The following is a 21,271-nucleotide window of genomic DNA, read 5'->3' as shown; positions in this document are numbered from 1 at the left end:
TATAAAGTTAAACGGAGGTTGGGTGTCGCTGAGCCGCGAAGCGCCACCTGGTGGACAAAACAATTCAATTCAACAATCATCTCAGCATCCCGGTGGATTTAATACCACCTGCTGTGTCAGACCACACAAACGCGATCACAAAAATAAAACAAACTCTGACCAAGTTGAAAAACAAAAAAACAGCATCTACTTTATATGGAAGAGACAAGTTTTGTTTTCATTATATTTCTGTAATAATAACGACACCAACAACACCTATTATCATAAATATGAATCACAATCTATAACAAATCTAAATACATGAAATCAAATTTTGACGAAATAATTATCTTTACATCTTAATATTTAACAACTTTTCTAACTCACTGTTTTCGGCTGTGGTTGTGGTATATATAACAGAAAGCAGATCTTTATATAGCTTTAAAGCAGGAGTAAAACAGGAAGTATGACTCCTCTTCTAAATATACTGGACAGTCATATTACACATACAAGACACACCCTTACACATACACCCACACAATGCACCAAAAACAGCCAACACTTAAATATTTTTTTATATAAATTTAATGCCATTCAAAAGTAAAAAGTACATCATTTTTTTTCCCCAACAAAGATCGGTTCATATTCCAAGAGGTTTTCCTCAGCTTTCTGAAATTTCAGACAAAAGCACATACACACGATTATTATTATTATCAAATTTACACATAAATCACATTAGGGACATAAAATTGCGTACCTATTACGTACCTGTACACCGCAGAAGACCCCATCGCTTCTGCAGCCTGCATCTCTGCTTTTCCATCATCTCCACATCTTCACATCTGAGGACCCCCAGAGCCCCGAGAGGAGGTACAGGGGCACCAGAGAGGGCGGCAACTGTAACCTCCATCAGATCTTTATCATCACCCTGTGAATGATTTGCAAGTATTAGAAGTCCGCAACATTCATTCTATAGAGACTTTTAGTCATAAAACATCATTTGACCTGCAGTAAAGTGAGTGTCCGGCCCTGCGCCAGACCTTGGAGCAAACCGGTCAAATGACCCCAGACTGGTGGCAGACGGCTCCTCCAACTACCCGTCCCCACAATTCCCAGCACCAGGCCTGGGTTAAACTCATAGGCCAGAGGTAGGATCAACCCCAGGGCTGCCTGTATGAAACCGGCTGTGAAGCCGTCACCCTATAGACATGCAGAAAGAGCGTTCATGAAAACAGAAACTAAATACAACAGATCAGACGATGACGGGGTGTGAGGACACACCTCTCTCAAACACAAGGACATGTGGCTCATGGACGTTTCCTCTTTGGAGTCTTCACCGCAGATCTGGACCAGAAAGATCTTCCTGAAAAGACAAAGCTGAATAAAATGATTGAATGAGGAAGCAGAATTACTAAAAAAATGCTGTATTCTCACCCATCAGTGGTGTCGACCAGCAAAGTCTCATCTCCAATATAAACCACCAACACCCTTTAAGAAAGACACAACAGCAAGTCGTGACTCATCTCAAGCAAATTGTGTGATTTTTTAGATGTTGGTTGTACCTTTCAGCCAGAGGGATCAGTGAGTGTTGAAGAGCACAGCGTACAGACGCATTCAGATCAGACACCAGGACACATCCGTTACGCACCTGAGAACATATGACAAACATCAACTAACGACTTCCAACACATAAACAACCTGTTGTTATTTCACATACCTCTTTATTCTTTATTCGGTCAAGAACTGAAATTATATTTCTGAAGGGCTGGAGGTTCTTCTGGTCTGTTGTTATGTCTTGAAAATCTTTTTCCCTTTTATAAAATAACAAAGAAGACTTTGTATACCTAATATTTTTTTAAATGATTTATCTGACGTTGTTCTACAAACCAGATTCTTTGTGCTTCTTCAGTTGCCGTTTGTGAAATTTCCCTCAAAAGCTGGCAGCCCTCTGGCAGTGAGACCTCCGCATAAGTAGGGGGCGCCACAACTGTGCGCACAGGTGGCGATGATCTGGGAGCGGGTTCGGGCCACACAATAACCTGCGTCGTCTTGTCTTCTGTCTCTGGTGAAGGTTTCTCATCCATTTTTAAGTTACCGTTAGTCTCTTCCAGTTTGCGGCGTTTGCCGTCTGCTTCTGAATTAGTTTCTTTGAGAACACAATGAACAAAATAGGGCTTAAATTTATCACAACATTTGATCTTCTGGAGAACAAGACAAAACCACACTTGATTTGGCATCGTCACCCATTCGAAGCTAGTCAAAAATGTACTGGATCTCAAATTCAATTGATTTTTTACAAAGTGAGTTCACAAACACTAACCTGAGTGTTTAAAACAGCTCCAGTATGAGGAATGAGCTCTGCGAAGATACTGAATAGATTCCAAAGCACTACAAAAACAAAATGTGTCGATGTTAAACATTCTTGCACATAAAAAATGCATATAATAAACAATATGAACATACTTGATATAATCGATTGTAATCACAAGTATTTCATTTTTAATACACAGTTGGGGGATGGAATTTGGACCAATGATATGTTATGGTGGGTGGGGCAACTCATCACGACAAAAATAGCAGAAATAATACCAAAGAGACGGACACTTCAGGATTTATGTCTTTTGGTTGCGTCATGCCTGGTTTTAACAAAATGTGTCAATCAAACCAGCTCATCCAATAATATGCATTCACCATGTGAGTGACAGCCCGACTCACCTCTCACAAGGGCCACTGAGTCTTGACAGTTCGGGGGCCGGATCTCCAAGAAGAGTCTGGACGGTCTGGCAAACTGATTGGGCCAGAGAAGTCAGGTTGTACCCACCCTAAAAAGTGTGGAAAAAAGACCACAATAGTGTTAAACAGAACCCAGACGTGAAATGAACCAATACAACTTTGAAAATAAAATGAACCTAATTTTTCAATTTGAAATTGACTGACCTCAAGGACGGCACACATTCTGCCAGAAGCCAGAGGCATCAGCAGCTGGGTGAGATGGGCAAAGATCTCAGGGCTGGCCACCATTTCACCCTGAACCAGAACATAAACCATTTTCACGTATCAAGTCAATTTCAAAATATTATCGTCAGTGTTATATGTTAATAAACAGGAGTTTCACACCTGTTCAGCCAATCATAGAAAACATCGGAGGGTTTTGGGGGGTTTCTTACCTCTGGGTCTCCAATGGCTGAATCGAATCCCGCACACACCAGCACCAGCTCTGGATCAAACTGAAAACACATCAGCATATCAGACTCAAACAAACACACAGAAAAGATCTATGCTACCTCCTATCTGACCAACGAGAGAACAAACCTCATACGCCACGGGTAAGAGAACGTGGAAGAAGGCTGAGAGGTAGTCGCTGTTGGTCATCCCCACCTGCAGGAAAAAAACACTTCAGTGTCGATCTTGTAATAAAAAGAGATTGTTATTAAGTCTCAGGGTTATTATCGTATTTAAAGGAAATTTCAGAGCAATAATTCACAAGTGTGTGATTGCCTTGTTCCAGGGGAGGTTGACATTAAAGCCGGATCCTTTGCCTTTCCCAACGCTGGTGTAGTCTGATTCTGGGAGATTGGGCCAGAAGGCCTGATGCTCGTAACGATGCCATGAGAAATAAAGAACGCTTAACAAGAAAGGAATCAAGCTTCAGCTGGTTGAAATGATAAGATGGCTAAAGAACACCTATGGGAACACCTTAACAACTGTTTGGCAAAACCCTGAGATCGTGGCAGCAGGTCTGATTTTAAAGTCCATATGAAGAACTCCAGACTAACCTTGGATCTTCCTCAAAACAGTACTGGACACCCTGACCGTGATGGACATCCCAGTCTACAATCAAAACCCTGAAAAAAAAACGAATTAAACGGTAAATTCAACTGTGTGGCTGACACCGATCTTATTGTCGTCTAGTGTTACAGGTGTAAATATGAAGAACACTGATGTCTGTTCACCTGTTCAGATTGTAGGTTTCTTTAGCGTATAGAGCAGCGATGGCCACGTTATTAAACACACAAAAGCCGTTGGCAGCCGAGCGCTGACCGTGATGTCCTGGAGGTCTGGAGAGAAAGAAATTCAAAACTGTTGACGGTCAAATCATCAATATGACATCTAGATGCTTGACTATCCAAACGAAAGCATGAGTAGAAAAAAACGAGGACTGTAAATGTTGCAACATGCTATAAGTGTCTTGATGTATGTAAATCTACTTGGTTTTGTGCTCACCTCACTAGAGCCATGCCATTTCTGACCTCTCTCTTCATAACGCTGTCCACCAGCTGCAGCGTGGCACCCACGGCTAACTTGGCACAGTGGTAGATGTTCTGCAGATAGATAAGAGACAAAAATACATGAGAAGACATTCATGAGATCTCTAATTCATGTGTTAGTGAGGTGCAAACTGACCGGGTGGAAATAGACATCATTGTACTTCTTTGTAAAGGCCTTCAGCTCCTCCACAGTCATTTTGGGAGTTTGTTTCACAGCTTCTAGATATTCCTCACTAGAACAGACAAAAAACACTCAGATGACCAAAAATAGAGTCTATGGAATTTATCCTAAATCAATCTGACTTGGAATTGTCAATCCACAATAAACTGGGCCTGTTTCCTTATAACACCAGCATTGTAGTTTGTCATGGAAACTCACTATGATACTGTATAAGAAATATGATATTCACTAAGGTCATGACCAACCTGTGCACCAGTAAAATCTCCTGCTCGGTGGCCTGGCGGATGGGCACCTGCCTGCATCTCTGTGCCAGGCCACAAGACACGAGGGCATCATGGGACACAGTCAAGCGCTCGGGCACCTCGATCTCACACACTGGACTGTACGAGACAACAGAAGTCAACTACAGTTGAAAACAATTACAGCAGATATCAATCATAACCAATATTTACTAATGGGTTTTCAAAAGAAAGATGTCAATATAATTCTGACACAAAAAGGAAATCATTTAAAGACAAATGCACACACCATTTATTTTCATCCAGAAATTTGCCCACATAAAGCTTTTTGATTTTGACAGTGACGTAAATAATAATACTTTATATCATAGAATGTTCATGATCTTACTCTGTCCAGAGTAGTTTATATCGGGTCATCTCCTCGTCGAAGATAAGCGCGGATCCGGACGCCATTTTAATACACTGCCTGTCACTTACAAATGAAATGTATAACAAAATTAAATAAATGTCATTTATAACACTAGTACAAGGTTCAGAAAGTACTCGTGCCAGTGTTTTCGTTTGCTTCCTCGCGGTGTGAATGTTGCGCACTCTGTGGCCACACTGCCCCCTAGCGGTTGATTTTGGTTTACTGGTTACGCTTTATAAAACAACAAAAATGTTGCTTATTTTGGGGAAAACGTTATATTAGATTTATATAAACCAAATAAAACTTTTATTTTACACTTTTGAAGTATTAGATAATCTGACGCCACTGTAATTTTTATCTCCTACTTCAGATTGGTACATTCGCTGTGGAAGCTGCTCTCTGATTGGTAGTACCCATCTCTAAGCCCGCCCACACTTAAACGTAACGTTAGCAGGGAAAAACGGGAGTCAGTCCACACATATATATATATATTTTATTTGTATAAATACTGAATGAGTTTGTGGTTAATACTAAACATATATTTCCAAGAAATGAAAACTGTAATTATTAAAAAATGAATGACTTTTGATTTATTTAAATGTCTGAGCTTGATAAACAGTCAACAATGCATTACGTCCATTTTCATTTAGTTAGTTATGTTCCTTTTATTTATTTGCGTCTACTTTTGCTTAAATAATGCAAAAAATATACATGCTTTAGTACACCCAAGTATAAAAGTACCTCAAGCTGTGCGTTTTGTGACCTACGCTATACATAAAAATCAAACCATGCCCACAGTCAGATTATATTCACAACAACAGTAGTGACAGTAACAGTTAATCAAACTATAAGATAAAGATATTTCGTTATTTCACAGTGGATATAGAAATCTTCAGATTCCCAAAGTCTCTTGTGTCACGTGACATCCCAGCAGAACATTCCCATCACACACACACTGAGACAGACCGCCCACTGAAACACACACAAACACTTCAGTTTAATACTTCACTTGATCAAACGTCTGTTTTCTGTCAATCATCTGCTCATGAATGCTGATTGGATGAATGTTCTCACCGTTCTGAGAGCGGATCCATGATGACGCCTTCATGGCCACAAACTGCCACTCATCTTGTTGCTGGATTTTATATCCGTATAACCAGATGAGAGCCAGTAGAGCGGCCCACACTGAGCCATCCACCTGTACACAAATACACACACCGTACACATGCATGTCTTACTGTACACCAGCACTGATCTTTACTTATTTCATTATCATGTGACTCACCTGTACTGGTTTCTGATTGGTCAGCTCATCTTCTGTCTTTCCAAACACTTGTGCCAGCGCAGAGTTCAGCTCCCAGCAGCCCGAAGCCTTTTGAAGAGACACCAGCTGAAGCAAAGAGTCCTTCTGAGGCTCACATTCTGATGAAAACATACGCACAATAATAAAGTATACACAACATTAACCTATGCGAATGACAACAACGAGTTTGTAACCACGTCTACAGCAGATGTTCAGTATATTACAAACAAGGAGAGCGTGTGGTTACATTTCATTTTGTTCTGTTTGGAACAGACAGAAGGTCACAGAAAGAGGCGGGGGGTTGATTTATAATACTTTTGTTATTTTTTATATTATGTATTTGGTCACAAATTTGAAAAGCAGTCAAAAACATGAATGATACTGAATGAGTCACTTGATTTATATTATATGGGAATTTTTAGTTAAATTACTGTAACATTATCCTACCTGCGTCCAGTCCTCCACAAACACCATCTGATTCGATTCCACTCTCACAAGACTCTTCTATAGAGTCACACTCTTCAAATTCAGAACCCGAGAGACACGAGTCAAGAAAAATGAATCAATAGGTAAATAAAGCACAACAAATAAAAATTAAACAAAAACCGTTTTCAACATTGACTGCTTTTTCTTACCTGTAATATCCGCTGAGTACATACCGGAAAAAGTAGCTACATCTAAAGTTATAAAAACATGGGTTCTGTAATGAAAGAATTATTTGTCTTGCTACCAATTGGTGGCAGGAGAGCTGGCATATGTTTGCGAAAGAATAACAGAATTTTAATGATGAGAATCCACAGTGACAAAAACTCTTAGAAGGACACATTTAACAGAGTGCTCTGAGAGCCCTAACCTTGTGTTGTTGCCAAAGTTTCTTTAAATAAAAATTGGTAAAAAATCTTATTAAGAGCATTGTTGACTTACAACACATTTGCGGGACTCCATATAATCCTAAAAAAATAATTGAAATTAAATAATGTCAATACATCAGTGACAGAAACATGATCAGACACCATGCACACACTTCCAAGAAACTCTTACAGATGCACACACACATGCACGCTAACCTTGTGTTGGTATTCTTGTCTGTATGAGAGGTCCTTTCACAGTCTCTCTGTTGTGTTTATTAATGGCAATGAAGGCTGTATGAACACTGTTCACTCCTGCTTCAACACTGAGCTTCACCATCTTGCTCTTGATAGACTCCACCTCTGCACCTCCTGCCCTCTCCTCCTGCTCCAGACAGCCAATCAGAGACCGAGCCGCCAGACGGTGGATCATCAACCTGAAACATCACCAAACAAAACTCTTTTAATGATTTCAATGAATGAGTGTGAATCAGGATGAATGTGTGTTTTGTTGATGTTACCCAGTGTCCTCAGTTGGTTTGAGGCAGAAGTGAAGCTGGTTTGTCACTGGTTGATCTTTCAGGTTGTATTGTATCATCACTGATCCTTCAGAGCTTTCTGAACTCTGTGACACAGAGAATTATTAGTAAATGACAAGAAAACAGTACTTCACTGCCTCCATGATAAAAGCTCTCACCTGTCCTTTAATCTGGGCATAAATGAGTGACCTTTGACCCTGGAAGATGACATTGATGGGTGGGGACAGAGTGTCAACAGTAATGCCGTCTGGAACTTTCCACTCCACAGAGATCTTGTTCACTACAGGCTGCAGAGCAAACCTGAGAGACTGCATCACCTGATCAAACAATGTCAGACATATTCAACCCCTGAACATTTACATCAGATCTTCTGGATTCAAACTCAAACTGATTCACTGTCTCACTTTAGGCTGCATGCGGTCAGTCCCGGTGATGAAATGGGCGTGGCCACATCCCTCTCTGGCCAATCCTGTGATGAGGGCGGTACTCGCACCCTCACCGATCCCGAATGAGAAACACCTGAAGACACAACAACAGTTCAGTTACTCAAACACAGCGGCTCATTTCATTGATCAATATGAACACTAGACAACTGAGAAAAGTACCTGTGAGACTGAGAATGGTTTCTGACAAGATCCAGAACCCCTTTTGTGTTCCCCACCTCTCCATCAGTGAAGACAAACAACTGCAGAGAGAAAATATCTAAATGATACTTAAACATTCAAACAGTTTAAACAATAGTAAATTAAAGTCTGAAACATTCTGAAAGATAATAAATGTTTCTGATTTGGAGCAGGTTTGGTGTACCTGTCTGGGGTGTTCAGGGTAACAGGGTTGACTGTAGATGTGTTTCAGAGGCTCAAGAATCTCTGTGCCGCCCATGTCTGCTCTCATTTCATTGACTTTCTTCAGTGCCTGATCCATTGTGTCCTGATTGTACACAACACTCTGACTGCAATGACACACACAATCATCTCATATCACTTTTCAGAATTCAAATTGTTTACAAACAATTAAATATCCGGTTACTAACGGGAAGAAGGAGTCATAACTGGAGCCAAATCCATAGATATTGAAGTAACAGCCCATGGGCAGACTCTTCAACAGTAACAGCAGAGTTTCCTACAGACACGTAGAGAATTATTTACATGTTTACATTTGTTTCTAAGTATGTGCAAGCCCTGGGATCGAACCCGTGACCTTGGCGTTGCTAGCGCCGCTCCAACCACTGAGGTACAGGAAACCCACTTTACATATATGTAAAACTTACATCCTGCATTCAATGTTAAATCCTTGTACCTTTGCACTTTCTATACGCATCTGTGCTCCTTCCCCATTATGCATCGCACAGTCCATACTGCCTGATCTGTCAATCACAAAAACAAACTCTCCTTGAGTTGTTAATGATGACATCACTTCCTTTGGGAATTCTGGGTACAAACTGATCATCACCACTGGATCACTCATCAGAGAACCTGAGAAAGAAGAGGTCAATGACTGATGTGAAGATCTAAAAATAGATTGTTTTTGTATCAGACAGATGGAGCTCATACCTGCTTGTGCAGTGGTCACTCCTGCCTCCACTATAGCAGTGGGCTGATGGGTATTCTCATAGTACACAAACAACTCAACATCTTTATCAAACTTGTGACCAGAACTCAGATTCACCTGCACACATGTAGACACAGATGTTATTACAGACTTTCTATAACAACATCATCTCTGTACAAACACACACAGTACCGTAGCGAGAGTGTGATCCGAGTTGAGGAACACTAGAGGATCCAGAGTGCACTTGGACTCTAGTTTGGAGATGGGGTTTGGAGAGCTCACATGAACACTAAGAGTCAGAGTGTAGGGAACAGAGTCACGTACTGATGAAATCTCTGAAACTATTCCAGCAGCTGCACCTGAGGACACCACAGACAGTGTGTTATACAAACATGATCATTTAAAGCCTGATTGTGACTGTGATGACTGATATTACTGTTGAATGACCTGCTGGTGTGTATCTGGGGTTGAGGACAGCAGGCAGACAGAAGCGCAGCGCGTGGTCGGCCTGCACAGAGAGTTCAGTGATGTATGTGATGCTGATGGCGGCGTTCTGACCCGGTGACAGACACCCAACACTCAGTTTGAACACATCAGAACTTTCTTCACTCTCTTCCAACAGAAACGCCTCCTGACCTGAACTCACAGCATCATCATACTGATCTCTCGCCTAAAACACAGAGACAAAGACAGAGCAATTAAATAAGATATGTAGAAAAAGCACAAGATAGATGGATTCTATTAGGACTCACAGCCTGTTTTTCTTTCAGCTCTGCCACAATCTCGTGTTCTCCGATCTTAGCACTGAAGTGACAGACAGCAGCATCAGCAGGCAGAGGGAACACAAACAAGGCCTCCAGGGGGCGATCTTCCTCATTCACATACTGCAGAGTGGAGGTGACTGTGGCTACATGACCCTTGACCTGCACATCCACTGAGATGCTCTTCAGAGGAACTGACAACAACACACAACACAAGAAAATCACAACAATGAGTAGTCTAGTGTTTTTCTCTAGTATTTTAAAAGTGTTTTCAGATGTTTTATTACTTTTCCAAACTCTATCTGTCTATCTCTCTATGTACATATGCAGCTAGATATAAATGCATGAAATAAACAGTGAAATAAATGTTTTGGTGTTAATTTAAGACAGTAAACATGTGAGTTCATACCTGGCAGTTTTTGTCCAGTCACGAGACCACAGCAGTTCATCATTCTGACTCTGTTACTGTAAATACAAACTGAACTTCCTTTTTTACGCCTATTACAATAAAACGTTTTATCACTTCACAATAGAGTTAAACAGGAAGACAAAGTAAACAATACACAAACATTATAACGTTAAACTGATAACAATGCGCTGCGTGTCATCTAATGTCAAAGTGAAAGTAAACCGAACACGAACCTCAGAAGATCAAATTCCTCCGGAATAAATGAGTAAATCACAGCTGAGAGAATCAAATGAAGAGTTTAAATCTTGATGATCAAATGTGTTTGTGTGGAAATAAGAGGAAACGATTCCGAAAAACGAGGTTTAAATGACAGGGGCGTGTTAATCTTACTATGGCGAAGGATTCGCTCATGAATAGTAAGTTGATATCGTGGGCGGAACTTCAAGGAAGATAACCAATCAATACTAGCGTGACGTCATTATAATTCAAGCGATTCAGATGTTTAATACACACATGAATAAAAATCTAAAAGATGTTATATAGCAAGATAAAGAGCTTTAAAATTCTGACTACATATTTTGTAAGAGGTATTAAAATACTCAAATTATTGCATTAAAACCAAAAGCTATAAAACACACTGTTTTATATAAAATATGTAATGTTAAGAAAGTCACAAACTGTTCAACAGATAAGATGTTCTCAGGATAGAATTAAAAATAACCTTCATATACAGTAAACAATACAGTTTAAATAAGCAGAATAAACAGCTTTCTTGTCTCAGTAATGTTACTGTGAATGTTTTTATTTTGAGATTAGTCAGTGTTAATGGATAGCTTGTGTTACAATGAGTCTTATTCGGTATATTATTATTCTCTTCACAAGTAGATATGGGTTTCGGTTCACTTCTTAATGTTTTACAAATGACACAAGTAAGACAATGTTATGAAGGAGTTAGGATGCTGTAATAACACCTGTTGAAGTCATTTACGTTTACATTTAGCAGACGCTTTTATCCAAAGCGACTTACAGGTGGGGTAAACAATGGAAGCAATTGCGACAGCATAAGTACAACAAAAAAAGAAGACTAGTCTCAGTATACAGAGCTAAGTTGGAGGTTTTTTTTTTTTTAAAGTAGAGATGAAATAGAAGTCAGAATTGATCAGTCAGGTGTTGACGGAAGAGATGTGTTTGCAGACGTTTCTTAAAGATGGCAACCGAATCTGCAGATCTTGTAGCAGCGGGCAGAACATTCCACATAGGTGGAACCGATCAAAAGAAGGTACGTGAGAGAGATTACATAAATCTGTATTAGTGAGTGAAGATAAGGTGGTGCCGAACCACTGGTGGTCTTGTAGGCCAGGAGCAGAGTCTTCAATTTGATGCGAGCGACTATAGGGAGCCAATGTAGCTTAATGAATAGAGGAGTGACGTGTGCTCTCTTCAGTTCATTAAAGAAAACTCTTGCCGCGCCATTCTGGATTATCTGTAGAGGTTTGGTTGTGCAAGCTGGAAGTCCACCAAGTAGCGCATTGCATTAGTCCAGTCTGGACAGGACAAGAGCCTGTACTATGACTTGAAGTCAGACTGAGCTGAGTTTGAGGATGGTATTCAACTCTTACAACTAAAAATATAAACTAAATGAACCGCATGAGTTCTTTGGCCTTCTGACAGGACATGAGGTAGAAACACTGAAGTCTTCAGATTCCCAAAATCTCTTGAGTCACGTGACATCCCAGCAGAACATTCCCATCACACACACACTGAGACAGACCGCCCACTGAAACACACACAAACACTTCAGTTTAATACTTCACTTGATCAAACGTCTGTTTTCTGTCAATCATCTGCTCATGAATGCTGATTGGATGAATGTTCTCACCGTTCTGAGAGCGGATCCATGATGACGCCTTCATGGCCACAAACTGCCACTCATCTTGTTGCTGGATTTTATATCCGTATAACCAGATGAGAGCCAGTAGAGCGGCCCACACTGAGCCATCCACCTGTACACAAATACACACACCGTACACATGCATGTCTTACTGTACACCAGCACTGATCTTTACTTATTTCATCATCATGTGACTCACCTGTACTGGTTTCTGATTGGTCAGCTCATCTTCTGTCTTTCCAAACACTTGTGCCAGCGCAGAGTTCAGATCCCAGCAGCCCGAAGCCTTTTGAAGAGACACCAGCTGAAGAAAAGAGTCCTTCTGAGGCTCACATTCTGATGAACACACAAATAATACATATATATATATCTTAATCAGTTTAGATCAGTACACATATCAAGGCATCAGAATTAATAACTATGTTTAATACTGTCATAATGAATTAAATTTGGATAAATGTTTGTGTGTGTTTGTGTGTGTCTGGTACCTTCTTGTTCTCTATGAACGTTTGTCTGGACAGATGACATAGACTTCTGTTTAGAATTACGGCGAAACAAACTCTTGACCTCTGCAAAATGACAACAACAAGTGTGTACCCTTGTCTTTTTCGTGTTACACAATCATTTTGAAATCCATTACAAAATCGCATGCATTAAAAAAATACACAAAAAGCACTTTAGTCATTCATACTCATACTTTTTATTATTCCGCTGTTTTTTGTTTGTAACGGTGGTAGATCAGCCAGGCCTAAAGAAAGAACAAGAGTATATGTTTCAATTTAATGGATAACCACCAGATTTTCGTCCCTCACATACACAGACCAAAGTACACATACTGCACTGTAGACACCAGAGAAACACACAAAAGATCCTATAAAGTGTTTTCTTACTGCATTTCAAACGAGAGTCATGCTGAAGAGCCTCTAACATTTCTGAAAAAAAACAAAAAGTTCTTGAGTTAATTCAATATAATGTAAAAAAAAAATGTATACATGATTTATATTACATTTTTAACTGAGGTGAACATTTTCAGACATGCACTGAATGTGTGTGTTAATATTATGAACAAGGAGAGCATTTGGTTGCATTTCATTTAGTACAAATTTGAACGGACAGAGAGGCGGAGCTTTTTAAAATAATACATATGTTATATTTGATTAAATATGTTATGTTTAAAATGCATGATGCTTGTGTTGAGAGACGTATTGAGTGATTTGGTTTATATGATATGGGAATGTTTAGTTAAATTACTTCAAAAACTTCTTACGTGTGTCCAGTTCTTCATGAATACCATTTGATACGATTCCACATTCACCACGCTCGCGTACAAAATCATACCCTTCAATACATTCAGACACAAAGAAACCAAAGTTAACAAGATCAATAGATATGTAAATTCAAGTACAACAAATGAGTAAATATGAACCGTTCTGTGCAGTGACTGTGATTCTCTAACCTGCATTAGAAAGCATTGAGGACCTCGCCATCCCACAACCACGTCTTACCGAATGCTGAAAACCTCCCAAATATTCAGGTAATCCTAATATCATTGAATTTTATTGATGTGAAAACTTTGTATTACTGACAGTCAAAGCCCTTTTAAAAGTATTAATTTATGAAGAGACACACATACACACACACACACTCTGAGAGCCCCAGCATATTTTGACACTGAAAACAACACAACTAAAAATAAAATAAAATTACTTGCTGAACCAGGACTCATTTGTTGCATCATCCCTAAACACACACACACACACAAAGAGTACCAACATACACCGCTGTACTGTATAGAAACTTCATCAAAAGTTTGGACACACAGTCATTGTTGATCCGTGTAACGCTTCACAATTCAATTTTCATAACCAAACAATGCAAATGCAAAAACTACAAAATTTTTGGGTGTTACTTTGTCAACATACTTTGGAAGAACATACACAGAAGCATAGTAATCATTCAGTGATTCAAAATTATATTTCATATTTCAAAAAGGCCAAAGTTTGTCTAGTTTATAGCTCTACTCATGTTGATCATTCTCTCAAGTACAAGCGCACACTGCTAATACAGACTTACGGTTGGTTTCGTTTGAAAAAAGTACATAAAAATACATTACAAAAATATGGGTCGCAAAAGGATAACAAAAAATCTAAGCACATTCTTTATAAAAAAGTGTCAATTACACTCTCTACATAGATTATTTAAAAAACACCAAAAAATCTGTATTCTAGAGACTTAGACCTTTCCAATGATACATAGTTTGTCATGATTCAATTAGAAATTACATACACAATATTGACCCAAACTTAGGTGTCCCTTATATGGAACGGGTGAGAGTTAACAGTTTTGAGTACATTTAATTCATTACCTGCCATCGGGGGTTGATACTGATCATCATCTGAAAAGTATTCATAAGGCTCCAAGCACCAAGTCTCTTTGAGAATCAAAACATTTTTTTTTGAGAAATAAAAAAAAACATCTTTAAAGTGACTGTGTTTCTGTTACTTATTCAGTTGTTGTTTCTAAACGAATTTACACACAGACACGCCTTATTAACTGCCTTAAAAACATATTTTAACAGGTTAATTTTAAATTATGAAGAAAATAATGAATCACAGACTGTGGCAAGGGGGGTGTGGTTTAGTGACGTCTGTACCGGGGAGGAGAGACACGAAAAACGGTGAGCAAATAGGTCGATTGCAGATTAAGATCACCTGCGTCTACAGTGATTGGTGAGGAGACAGCTTAAAAGGCTCACAGTTCGGAGCGAAACGGACTGGGAGACGTGAGAAGCAAGAAAGTGGATCGTATACCGAGTGGAATCTTACCGACCGTGATCCAGAAAAGTCGAAGAAATTTATGAGTTGATTTGTATACCAGAGCGCATTGGCGCCTTGTGTTACGTACAGAATCAAAATAAAGATTCTTGTCTCCCAGTTCACGCTGACATTGCGTCCTTCCTTCTACATACTATTGAACCTGATTACAACTACTCACTGGATGTGTAAAATGGACACGTCACATTTCGGGTATCTGGCAAATATAGATCAATTTAACACATCATTCAGGTCTGGCCTGGTAAAAACTAACCGTGGTTTGGTTACATTAATTGCAGCTACTCCTGATGGACCAGATTTTACTTTATTTCACTTTATTTATAATTATTTATAGATATGCTATTTCTAGTGTAAATGAATACACCTCCAAAGAAGGTATGTTAAACTTGTGATGGGATATGACGAAGTGTCGCTTCATGAGACAGTGACTGTGTTTCCTTGTTCAATATAACAGTAACTAGTAAACAAACAAAAAAAATCTCTGTACAGATACTACAGTGTGTTTCTCTTACCTGCACTACCTGGAGAAGGAGCCACGGGAGAAGCAGCCATTCGGCACCACCTGGGCATCGCTTAAACACACACAGAGTTACCACTCTACATGATTCAGTCAAAAGTTTGGACAAAATCATTCTTTATTACTTTTTCATTATTTTGAACGTCTCTATAGTGAATTCAACATTCTATGGAAGAACATAAACTGAAGAATAGAAATCATTCAGTGATCAAAATATGTTTTCAAACTAATATTTTAAAAAGGCCAAAGTTTGTCTAGTTTAAAGCTCTGCTCAGGTTGATCATTCTCTCAAGTACAAGCGTACACTGCTACAACCTGTCAGTACATTTAGACTTGAACTTAAACTTGTGATGGGGGATGACGAAGTGTCGCTTCATAACCACCAGAGACAGTGACTGTGTTTCATTGACCAATATAACAGTTACTGTTATATGTAACTGTAGATTAAGACGGTACAAACAAAAGTAGCAAACAAACAAATAAAATCTCTGTACAGATACAACAGTGTGTTTCTCTTACCTGCACGACATGGAGGAGGACTAATTGGGCACATCATTTTCATTAGCCTCACTAAAACACACACACATAAACACAATGTCAAAACTTTGGCGACACACAATCATTCTTTATCACTTTTTTTATTATTTTCAGCGATAGTAAAATCATCATACTTTGGAAGAAAATAAACTGAAGCATAATTATCATTCAGTGATCAAAATATGTTTAAAAACTAATATTTCAAAAAGGCCAAATTTTGTCTAGTTTATAGCTCTGCTCAGGTTGATCATTCTCTCAAGTACAAGCGCACACTGCTACAACCTGTAAGTACATTTAGACATTGAAAATGACAAAAGTAAACAAGCTGGATAAAAACGACTGCCAAACGTAAATGTAAAGCTGGTAATGTAAATAAGAAACATTGAAACAAATGACGCGTTCTAAAGACAAAACCACACAATCCTGAGTAAAACCTGACAGTCCGGTTGAATTGCTCTCTCTCTCTCTCTCTCTCTTTCTCTCTCTCTCACTATATTTTGCCACTCAGTTTGACAGGTCAATTGAGAATGTTGTACATTTGAAAACGCATTGATATAATAGATTTTGTATGTTGGCAGGATTCATGTGTTATTAATTGTCATGTTTTAAAACATATGCCATTTGCAAAGTATTTATAAATAAAAAAATCTTAATAAGAGCGTTGTGACTTACCACACATTTGCAGGACTTCATAGAATCCAAAAAAAATAATTGAATTTAAATAATGTGAATACATCAGTGACTGAAACATGATCAGATACCATGCACAGATGCACGCTAACCTTGTGTTGGTATTCTTGTCTGTATGAGAGGTCCTTTCACAGTCTCTCTGTTGTGTTTATTAATGGCAATGAAGGCTGTATGAACACTGTTCACTCCTGCTTCAACACTGAGCTTCACCATCTTGCTCTTGATAGACTCCACCTCTGCACCTCCTGCCCTCTCCTCCTGCTCCAGACAACCAATCAGAGACCGAGCCGCCAGACGGTGGATCATCAACCTGAAACATCACCAAACAAAACTCTATTAATGATTTCAATGAATGAGTGTGAATCAGGATGAATGTGTGTTTTGTTGATGTTACCCAGTGTCCTCAGTTGGTTTGAGGCAGAAGTGAAGCTGGTTTGTCACTGGTTGATCTTTCAGGTTGTATTGTATCATCACTGATCCTTCAGAGCTTTCTGAACTCTGTGACACAGAGAATTATTAGTTAATGACGAGAAAACAGTAGTTCACAGCCTCCATGTTAAAAGCTCTCACCTGTCCTTTAATCTGGGCATAAATGAGTGACCTTTGACCCTGGAAGATGACATTGATGGGTGGGGACAGAGTGTCAACAGTAATGCCGTCTGGAACTTTCCACTGCACAGAGATCTTGTTCACTACAGGCTGCAGAGCAAACCTGAGAGACTGCATCACCTGATCAAACAATGTCAGACATATTCAACCCCTGAACAATTACATCAGATCTTCTGGATTCAAACTCAAACTGATTCACTGTCTCACTTTGGGCTGCATGCGGTCAGTGCCGGTGATGAACTGGGCATGGCCACATCCCTCTCTGGCCAATCCTGTGATGAGGGCGGTACTCGCACCCTCACCAATCCCGAATGAGAAACACCTGAAGACACAACAACAGTTCAGTTACTCAAACACAGCGGCTCATTTCATTGATCAATACGAACACTAGACAACTGAGAAAGTACCTGTGAGACTGAGAATGGTTTCTGACAAGATCCAGAACCTCTTTTGTGTTCCCCACCTCTCCATCAGTGAAGACAAACAACTGCAGAGAGAAAATATTGTTATGATATCTAAACATTCAAACAGTTTAAACAATAGTAAATTAAAGTCTGAAACATTCTGAAAGATAATAAATGTTTCTGATTTGGAGCAGGTTTGATGTACCTGTCTGGGGTGTTCAGGGTAACAGGGTTGACTGTAGATGTGTTTCAGAGGCTGTAGAATCTCTGTGCCGCCCATGTCTGCGCCCATTTCATTGACTTTCTTCAGTGCCTGATCCATTGTGTCCTGATTGTACACAACACTCTGACTGCAATGACACACACAATCATCTCATATAACTTTCAGAATTCAAATAGTTTACAAACAATAAATATCCGGTTACTAACGGGAAGAAGGAGTCATAACTGGAGCCAAATCCATAGATATTGAAGTAACAGCCCATGGGCAGACTCTTCAACAGTAACAGCAGAGTTTCCTACAGACACACAAATACAGTATGTTCACAATGATTTGCATGTACCCATCTGGCAGATTCTTTAATTATTATTCATAATTAAATAATTGTATTCAATTGTTTCTAAGTATGTGCAATCCATGAGATCAAACCCATGACCTTGGCGTTGCTAGTGCCGCTCCAACCACTGAGGTACAGGAAACCCACTTTACATACATGTGTAACTCACGTCCTTTACCTTTGCACTTTCTATACGCCTATTTCCATGTGCTCCTTCACCACGATGCATCGCACAGTCCATACTGCCTGATCTGTCAATCACAAAAACAAACTCTCCTTGAGCTGTTAATGATGACATCACTTTCTTTGGGAATTCTGGGTACAAACTGATCATCACCACTGGATCACTCATCAGAGAACCTGAAAAAGAGACAGAAAAAGGTCAGTGACACTTAGCAAATGGCATACAGCTGTGAAATTATGTGAATGGATCATATGAACTACAGGTCTTACCTGCTTGTGCAGTGGTCACTCCTGCCTCCACTATAGCAGTGGGCTGATGGGTATTCTCATAGTACACAAACAACTCAACATCTTTATCAAACTTGTGACCAGAACTCAGATTCACCTGCACACATGTAGACACAGATGTTATTACAGACTTTCTATAACAACATCATCTCTGTACAAACACACACAGTACCGTAGCGAGAGTGTGATCCGAGTTGAGGAACACTAGAGGATCCAGAGTGCACTTGGACTCTAGTTTGGAGATGGGGTTTGGAGAGCTCACATGAACACTGAGAGTCAGAGTGTAGGGAACAGAGTCACGTACTGATGAAATCTCTGAAACTAATCCAGCAGCTGAACCTGAGGACACCACAGACAGTGTGTTATACAAACATGATCATTTAAAGCCTGATTGTGACTGTGATGACTGATATTACTGTTCAATGACCTGCTGGTGTGTATCTGGGGTTGAGGACAGCAGGCAGACAGAAGCGCAGCGCGTGGTCGGCCTGCACAGAGAGTTCAGTGATGTATGTGATGCTGATGGCGGCGTTCTGACCCGGTGACAGACACCCAACACTCAGTTTGAACACATCAGAACTTTCTTCACTCTCTTCCAACAGAAACGCCTCCTGACCTGAACTCACAGCATCATCATACTGATCTCTCGCCTAAAACACAGACGGTGTTTAAATAACAGCAAAAAGTAAAAACAATAATTACGGTCGGACAAAATCAGCTCAGGTGCTTGAACATATATACTGGTCATGAAATATAACTTGAGCGACTGTCAAGATGCAAGATTTCCCACAAACAAACAGGATCTCTCTGAGGTTAATATGGTTTTCTTAAGTAGGGCAACCTTTGTCATTTATGCGTCATTTCTGGCAGGTTTGTGTGTCAGTGTTTGGACTCACGGTTTGTTTTTCTTGCACCTCTCCCACAATCTCGTGTTCTCCGATCTTAGCACTGAAGTGACAGACAGCAGCATCAGCAGGCAGAGGGAACACAAACAAGGCCTCCAGGGGGCGATCTTCCTCATTCACATACTGCAGAGTGGAGGTGACTGTGGCTACATGACCCTTGACCTGCACATCCACTGAGATGCTCTTCAGAGGAACTGACAACAACACACAACACAAGAAAATCACAACAAGTCAATTCTAGTGCTTTTCTTTAGTGTTGACTAATATTTTAGTGTTTAGTTGCATGTAGAAAAAAAGAAAATATACAAAAAACAAAGAAAACGCAATTATTAATATAAGTGAAATGAATAAAATATTAAGTCGCATGCGTGTGACGACAAGAGCAGACCGTCAGTTCAATTAAATCTACTTTTATTATTTAACGTTAATTGAGCCCTGTGACCATGTACGTCACACCAATTCACACAAATATTGTAATTTAAAAGTGTTTTATTAATTTGTATTCATTACATTAGTGTTATGAACATCACACAGCCTTAACAACACATTCATTTGTGACAACTAAGTAAACCCGGTGGTCGTGGGTGAGGAGAGACCCCCCCATATAAAGCGCTTTAATACACCGATACACAATAAAGCGCTATTTAAACGCCTCATTCATTCAAGTTACACATATAAAGCGTCAAATAAACGCGTTAAACCCCGTCAAGGCTAAAAAGTAAATAAGGTGATTTCATACCTGGCACATTTGTTCTCGTTACAAGACCAGAGTTCTCCATGTTGTTGCTTCTTAACAGGTTTTACTGAAGATAAACTAACGTCATTGAATCTCCTCAGAGACACTCAGTGCGGGGAAGTCAAACCACTGAAAACACCCACAGATTCAAAACTAGGCCGATTTTCATTATGAAGAAAACCTACTTGACTTCTTTGTCGAATATTCCACATAACGTTAACTCAAGTTTACATTTCATATTCAATTCATTTAAATTATGAAGATTTTGTCAAAAGCAGTGATATATTCACAATAAAGATAGACCACTTCACCCGCCGTGTATCAATGCGCCGCGATCGTTTTAGTTGCGGTTAACACATTCAGCAGGGACTATATTTTCAGAGAACAGAGATTAAATTGAGTTTAATGGAAAATCATTTATTTATTTTTGAAGTCTCTGTTGTGAACAAGACGCAAATATACTAAATACATTATATATCAAACTCTAAAAAAAGGAATTAAAAAGCAAGGAGTGAAGTTTATTATACTTTTAATTTGTAATCTTACTCTAACAACAACCAACCACTAACAAAACAGTAAATTCAATCATATGAATGTATGTGTTTTTAAAGACATGTCTTTTTTTTAAGTTAA

At 39.4% G+C, this 21,271-nt stretch overlaps 3 protein-coding genes across 9 annotated transcripts; all 3 read right to left on the bottom strand.

Annotated features, from left to right (window-relative positions):
- Positions 1–546: 546 nt before the first annotated feature.
- hdac10 (histone deacetylase 10) lies at positions 547–5,412 on the bottom strand. 3 transcript variants are annotated; one of them, XM_056739310.1, is made up of 20 exons: positions 5,056–5,412; positions 4,674–4,808; positions 4,384–4,480; positions 4,204–4,301; positions 3,933–4,037; positions 3,756–3,824; positions 3,478–3,604; positions 3,292–3,357; positions 3,147–3,206; positions 2,917–3,006; positions 2,695–2,801; positions 2,300–2,367; positions 1,867–2,125; positions 1,697–1,790; positions 1,542–1,627; positions 1,414–1,467; positions 1,261–1,342; positions 985–1,179; positions 737–907; positions 547–648 (listed from the first exon to the last, which is right to left on the bottom strand). In XM_056739310.1, exons 1-19 carry the CDS (start codon positions 5,118–5,120, stop codon positions 740–742), a joined length of 2,025 nt encoding a protein of 674 aa, XP_056595288.1. In that variant the 5' UTR covers positions 5,121–5,412; the 3' UTR covers positions 547–648; positions 737–739. The 3 variants fall into 3 exon arrangements, with proteins under 3 accessions (XP_056595288.1, XP_056595289.1, XP_056595290.1); XM_056739311.1 differs by having other exon boundaries at positions 748–907; XM_056739312.1 differs by lacking the exon at positions 5,056–5,412 and adding an exon at positions 4,957–4,974 and having other exon boundaries at positions 4,674–4,831.
- A 143-nt stretch (positions 5,413–5,555) lies between these two features.
- Positions 5,556–10,883, bottom strand: LOC130413831 (von Willebrand factor A domain-containing protein 5A-like). Of its 5 annotated transcripts, none has more exons than XM_056739305.1 (20): positions 10,721–10,882; positions 10,488–10,576; positions 10,070–10,272; positions 9,765–9,987; positions 9,510–9,676; positions 9,320–9,434; positions 9,066–9,241; positions 8,800–8,888; positions 8,574–8,718; positions 8,372–8,451; positions 8,171–8,285; positions 7,925–8,083; positions 7,749–7,852; positions 7,447–7,664; positions 7,304–7,330; positions 7,015–7,056; positions 6,827–6,898; positions 6,362–6,498; positions 6,151–6,274; positions 5,556–6,048 (listed from the first exon to the last, which is right to left on the bottom strand). In XM_056739305.1, the coding sequence occupies exons 2-20, from the start codon at positions 10,528–10,530 to the stop codon at positions 5,969–5,971; spliced, it is 2,319 nt and encodes a 772-aa protein (XP_056595283.1). In that variant the 5' UTR covers positions 10,531–10,576; positions 10,721–10,882; the 3' UTR covers positions 5,556–5,968. The 5 variants fall into 5 exon arrangements, 4 of the variants coding, with proteins under 4 accessions (XP_056595283.1, XP_056595286.1, XP_056595284.1 ...); XM_056739308.1 differs by having other exon boundaries at positions 10,488–10,556; XM_056739306.1 differs by having other exon boundaries at positions 10,488–10,543.
- Positions 10,884–11,268: 385 nt separating this feature from the next.
- On the bottom strand, positions 11,269–20,940 carry LOC130414437 (von Willebrand factor A domain-containing protein 5A-like). The gene is made up of 25 exons (XM_056740328.1): positions 20,642–20,940; positions 19,894–20,096; positions 19,425–19,647; positions 19,170–19,336; positions 18,980–19,094; positions 18,705–18,886; positions 18,399–18,487; positions 18,175–18,319; positions 17,973–18,052; positions 17,773–17,887; positions 17,527–17,685; positions 17,351–17,454; positions 17,049–17,266; positions 16,939–16,953; positions 16,249–16,299; positions 15,725–15,784; positions 14,744–14,809; positions 13,835–13,918; positions 13,646–13,717; positions 13,269–13,310; positions 13,076–13,126; positions 12,867–12,947; positions 12,578–12,714; positions 12,367–12,490; positions 11,269–12,264 (listed from the first exon to the last, which is right to left on the bottom strand). The coding sequence occupies exons 1-25, from the start codon at positions 20,679–20,681 to the stop codon at positions 12,185–12,187; spliced, it is 2,703 nt and encodes a 900-aa protein (XP_056596306.1). The 5' UTR covers positions 20,682–20,940; the 3' UTR covers positions 11,269–12,184.
- Between the last annotated feature and the right edge of the window lie 331 nt (positions 20,941–21,271).

Source organism: Triplophysa dalaica, chromosome 24 (assembly GCF_015846415.1).
Source record: "Triplophysa dalaica isolate WHDGS20190420 chromosome 24, ASM1584641v1, whole genome shotgun sequence".
Classification (NCBI taxonomy): Eukaryota; Metazoa; Chordata; class Actinopteri; order Cypriniformes; family Nemacheilidae; genus Triplophysa; species Triplophysa dalaica.
The sequence above is the reverse complement of the archived record's forward strand: the minus strand, read 5'-3'. Positions and strand labels throughout refer to the sequence as shown.

Coding starts and splice junctions, on each gene's coding strand:
- hdac10 (XM_056739310.1), bottom strand. CDS start 5,120: ATGGCGTCCGGATCCGCGCTTATCTTCGACGAGGAGATGACCCGATAT. Junction 3,358..3,477: donor TCAACCTCCCCTGGAACAAG/GCAATCACACAC, acceptor TTTTTCCTGCAG/GTGGGGATGACCAACAGCGA. Junction 3,007..3,146: donor CAGCCATTGGAGACCCAGAG/GTAAGAAACCCC, acceptor GTTCTGGTTCAG/GGTGAAATGGTGGCCAGCCC.
- LOC130413831 (XM_056739305.1), bottom strand. CDS start 10,530: ATGATGAACTGCTGTGGTCTCGTGACTGGACAAAAACTGCCAG. Junction 10,273..10,487: donor GACTGGACAAAAACTGCCAG/GTATGAACTCAC, acceptor TGTTGTTGTCAG/TTCCTCTGAAGAGCATCTCA. Junction 7,853..7,924: donor ATGCCCAGATTAAAGGACAG/GTGAGAGCTTTT, acceptor TCTGTGTCACAG/AGTTCAGAAAGCTCTGAAGG.
- LOC130414437 (XM_056740328.1), bottom strand. CDS start 20,681: ATGGAGAACTCTGGTCTTGTAACGAGAACAAATGTGCCAG. Junction 19,337..19,424: donor CCCCAGATACACACCAGCAG/GTCATTGAACAG, acceptor TGGTGTCCTCAG/GTTCAGCTGCTGGATTAGTT. Junction 18,887..18,979: donor AGTGACCACTGCACAAGCAG/GTAAGACCTGTA, acceptor TCTCTTTTTCAG/GTTCTCTGATGAGTGATCCA.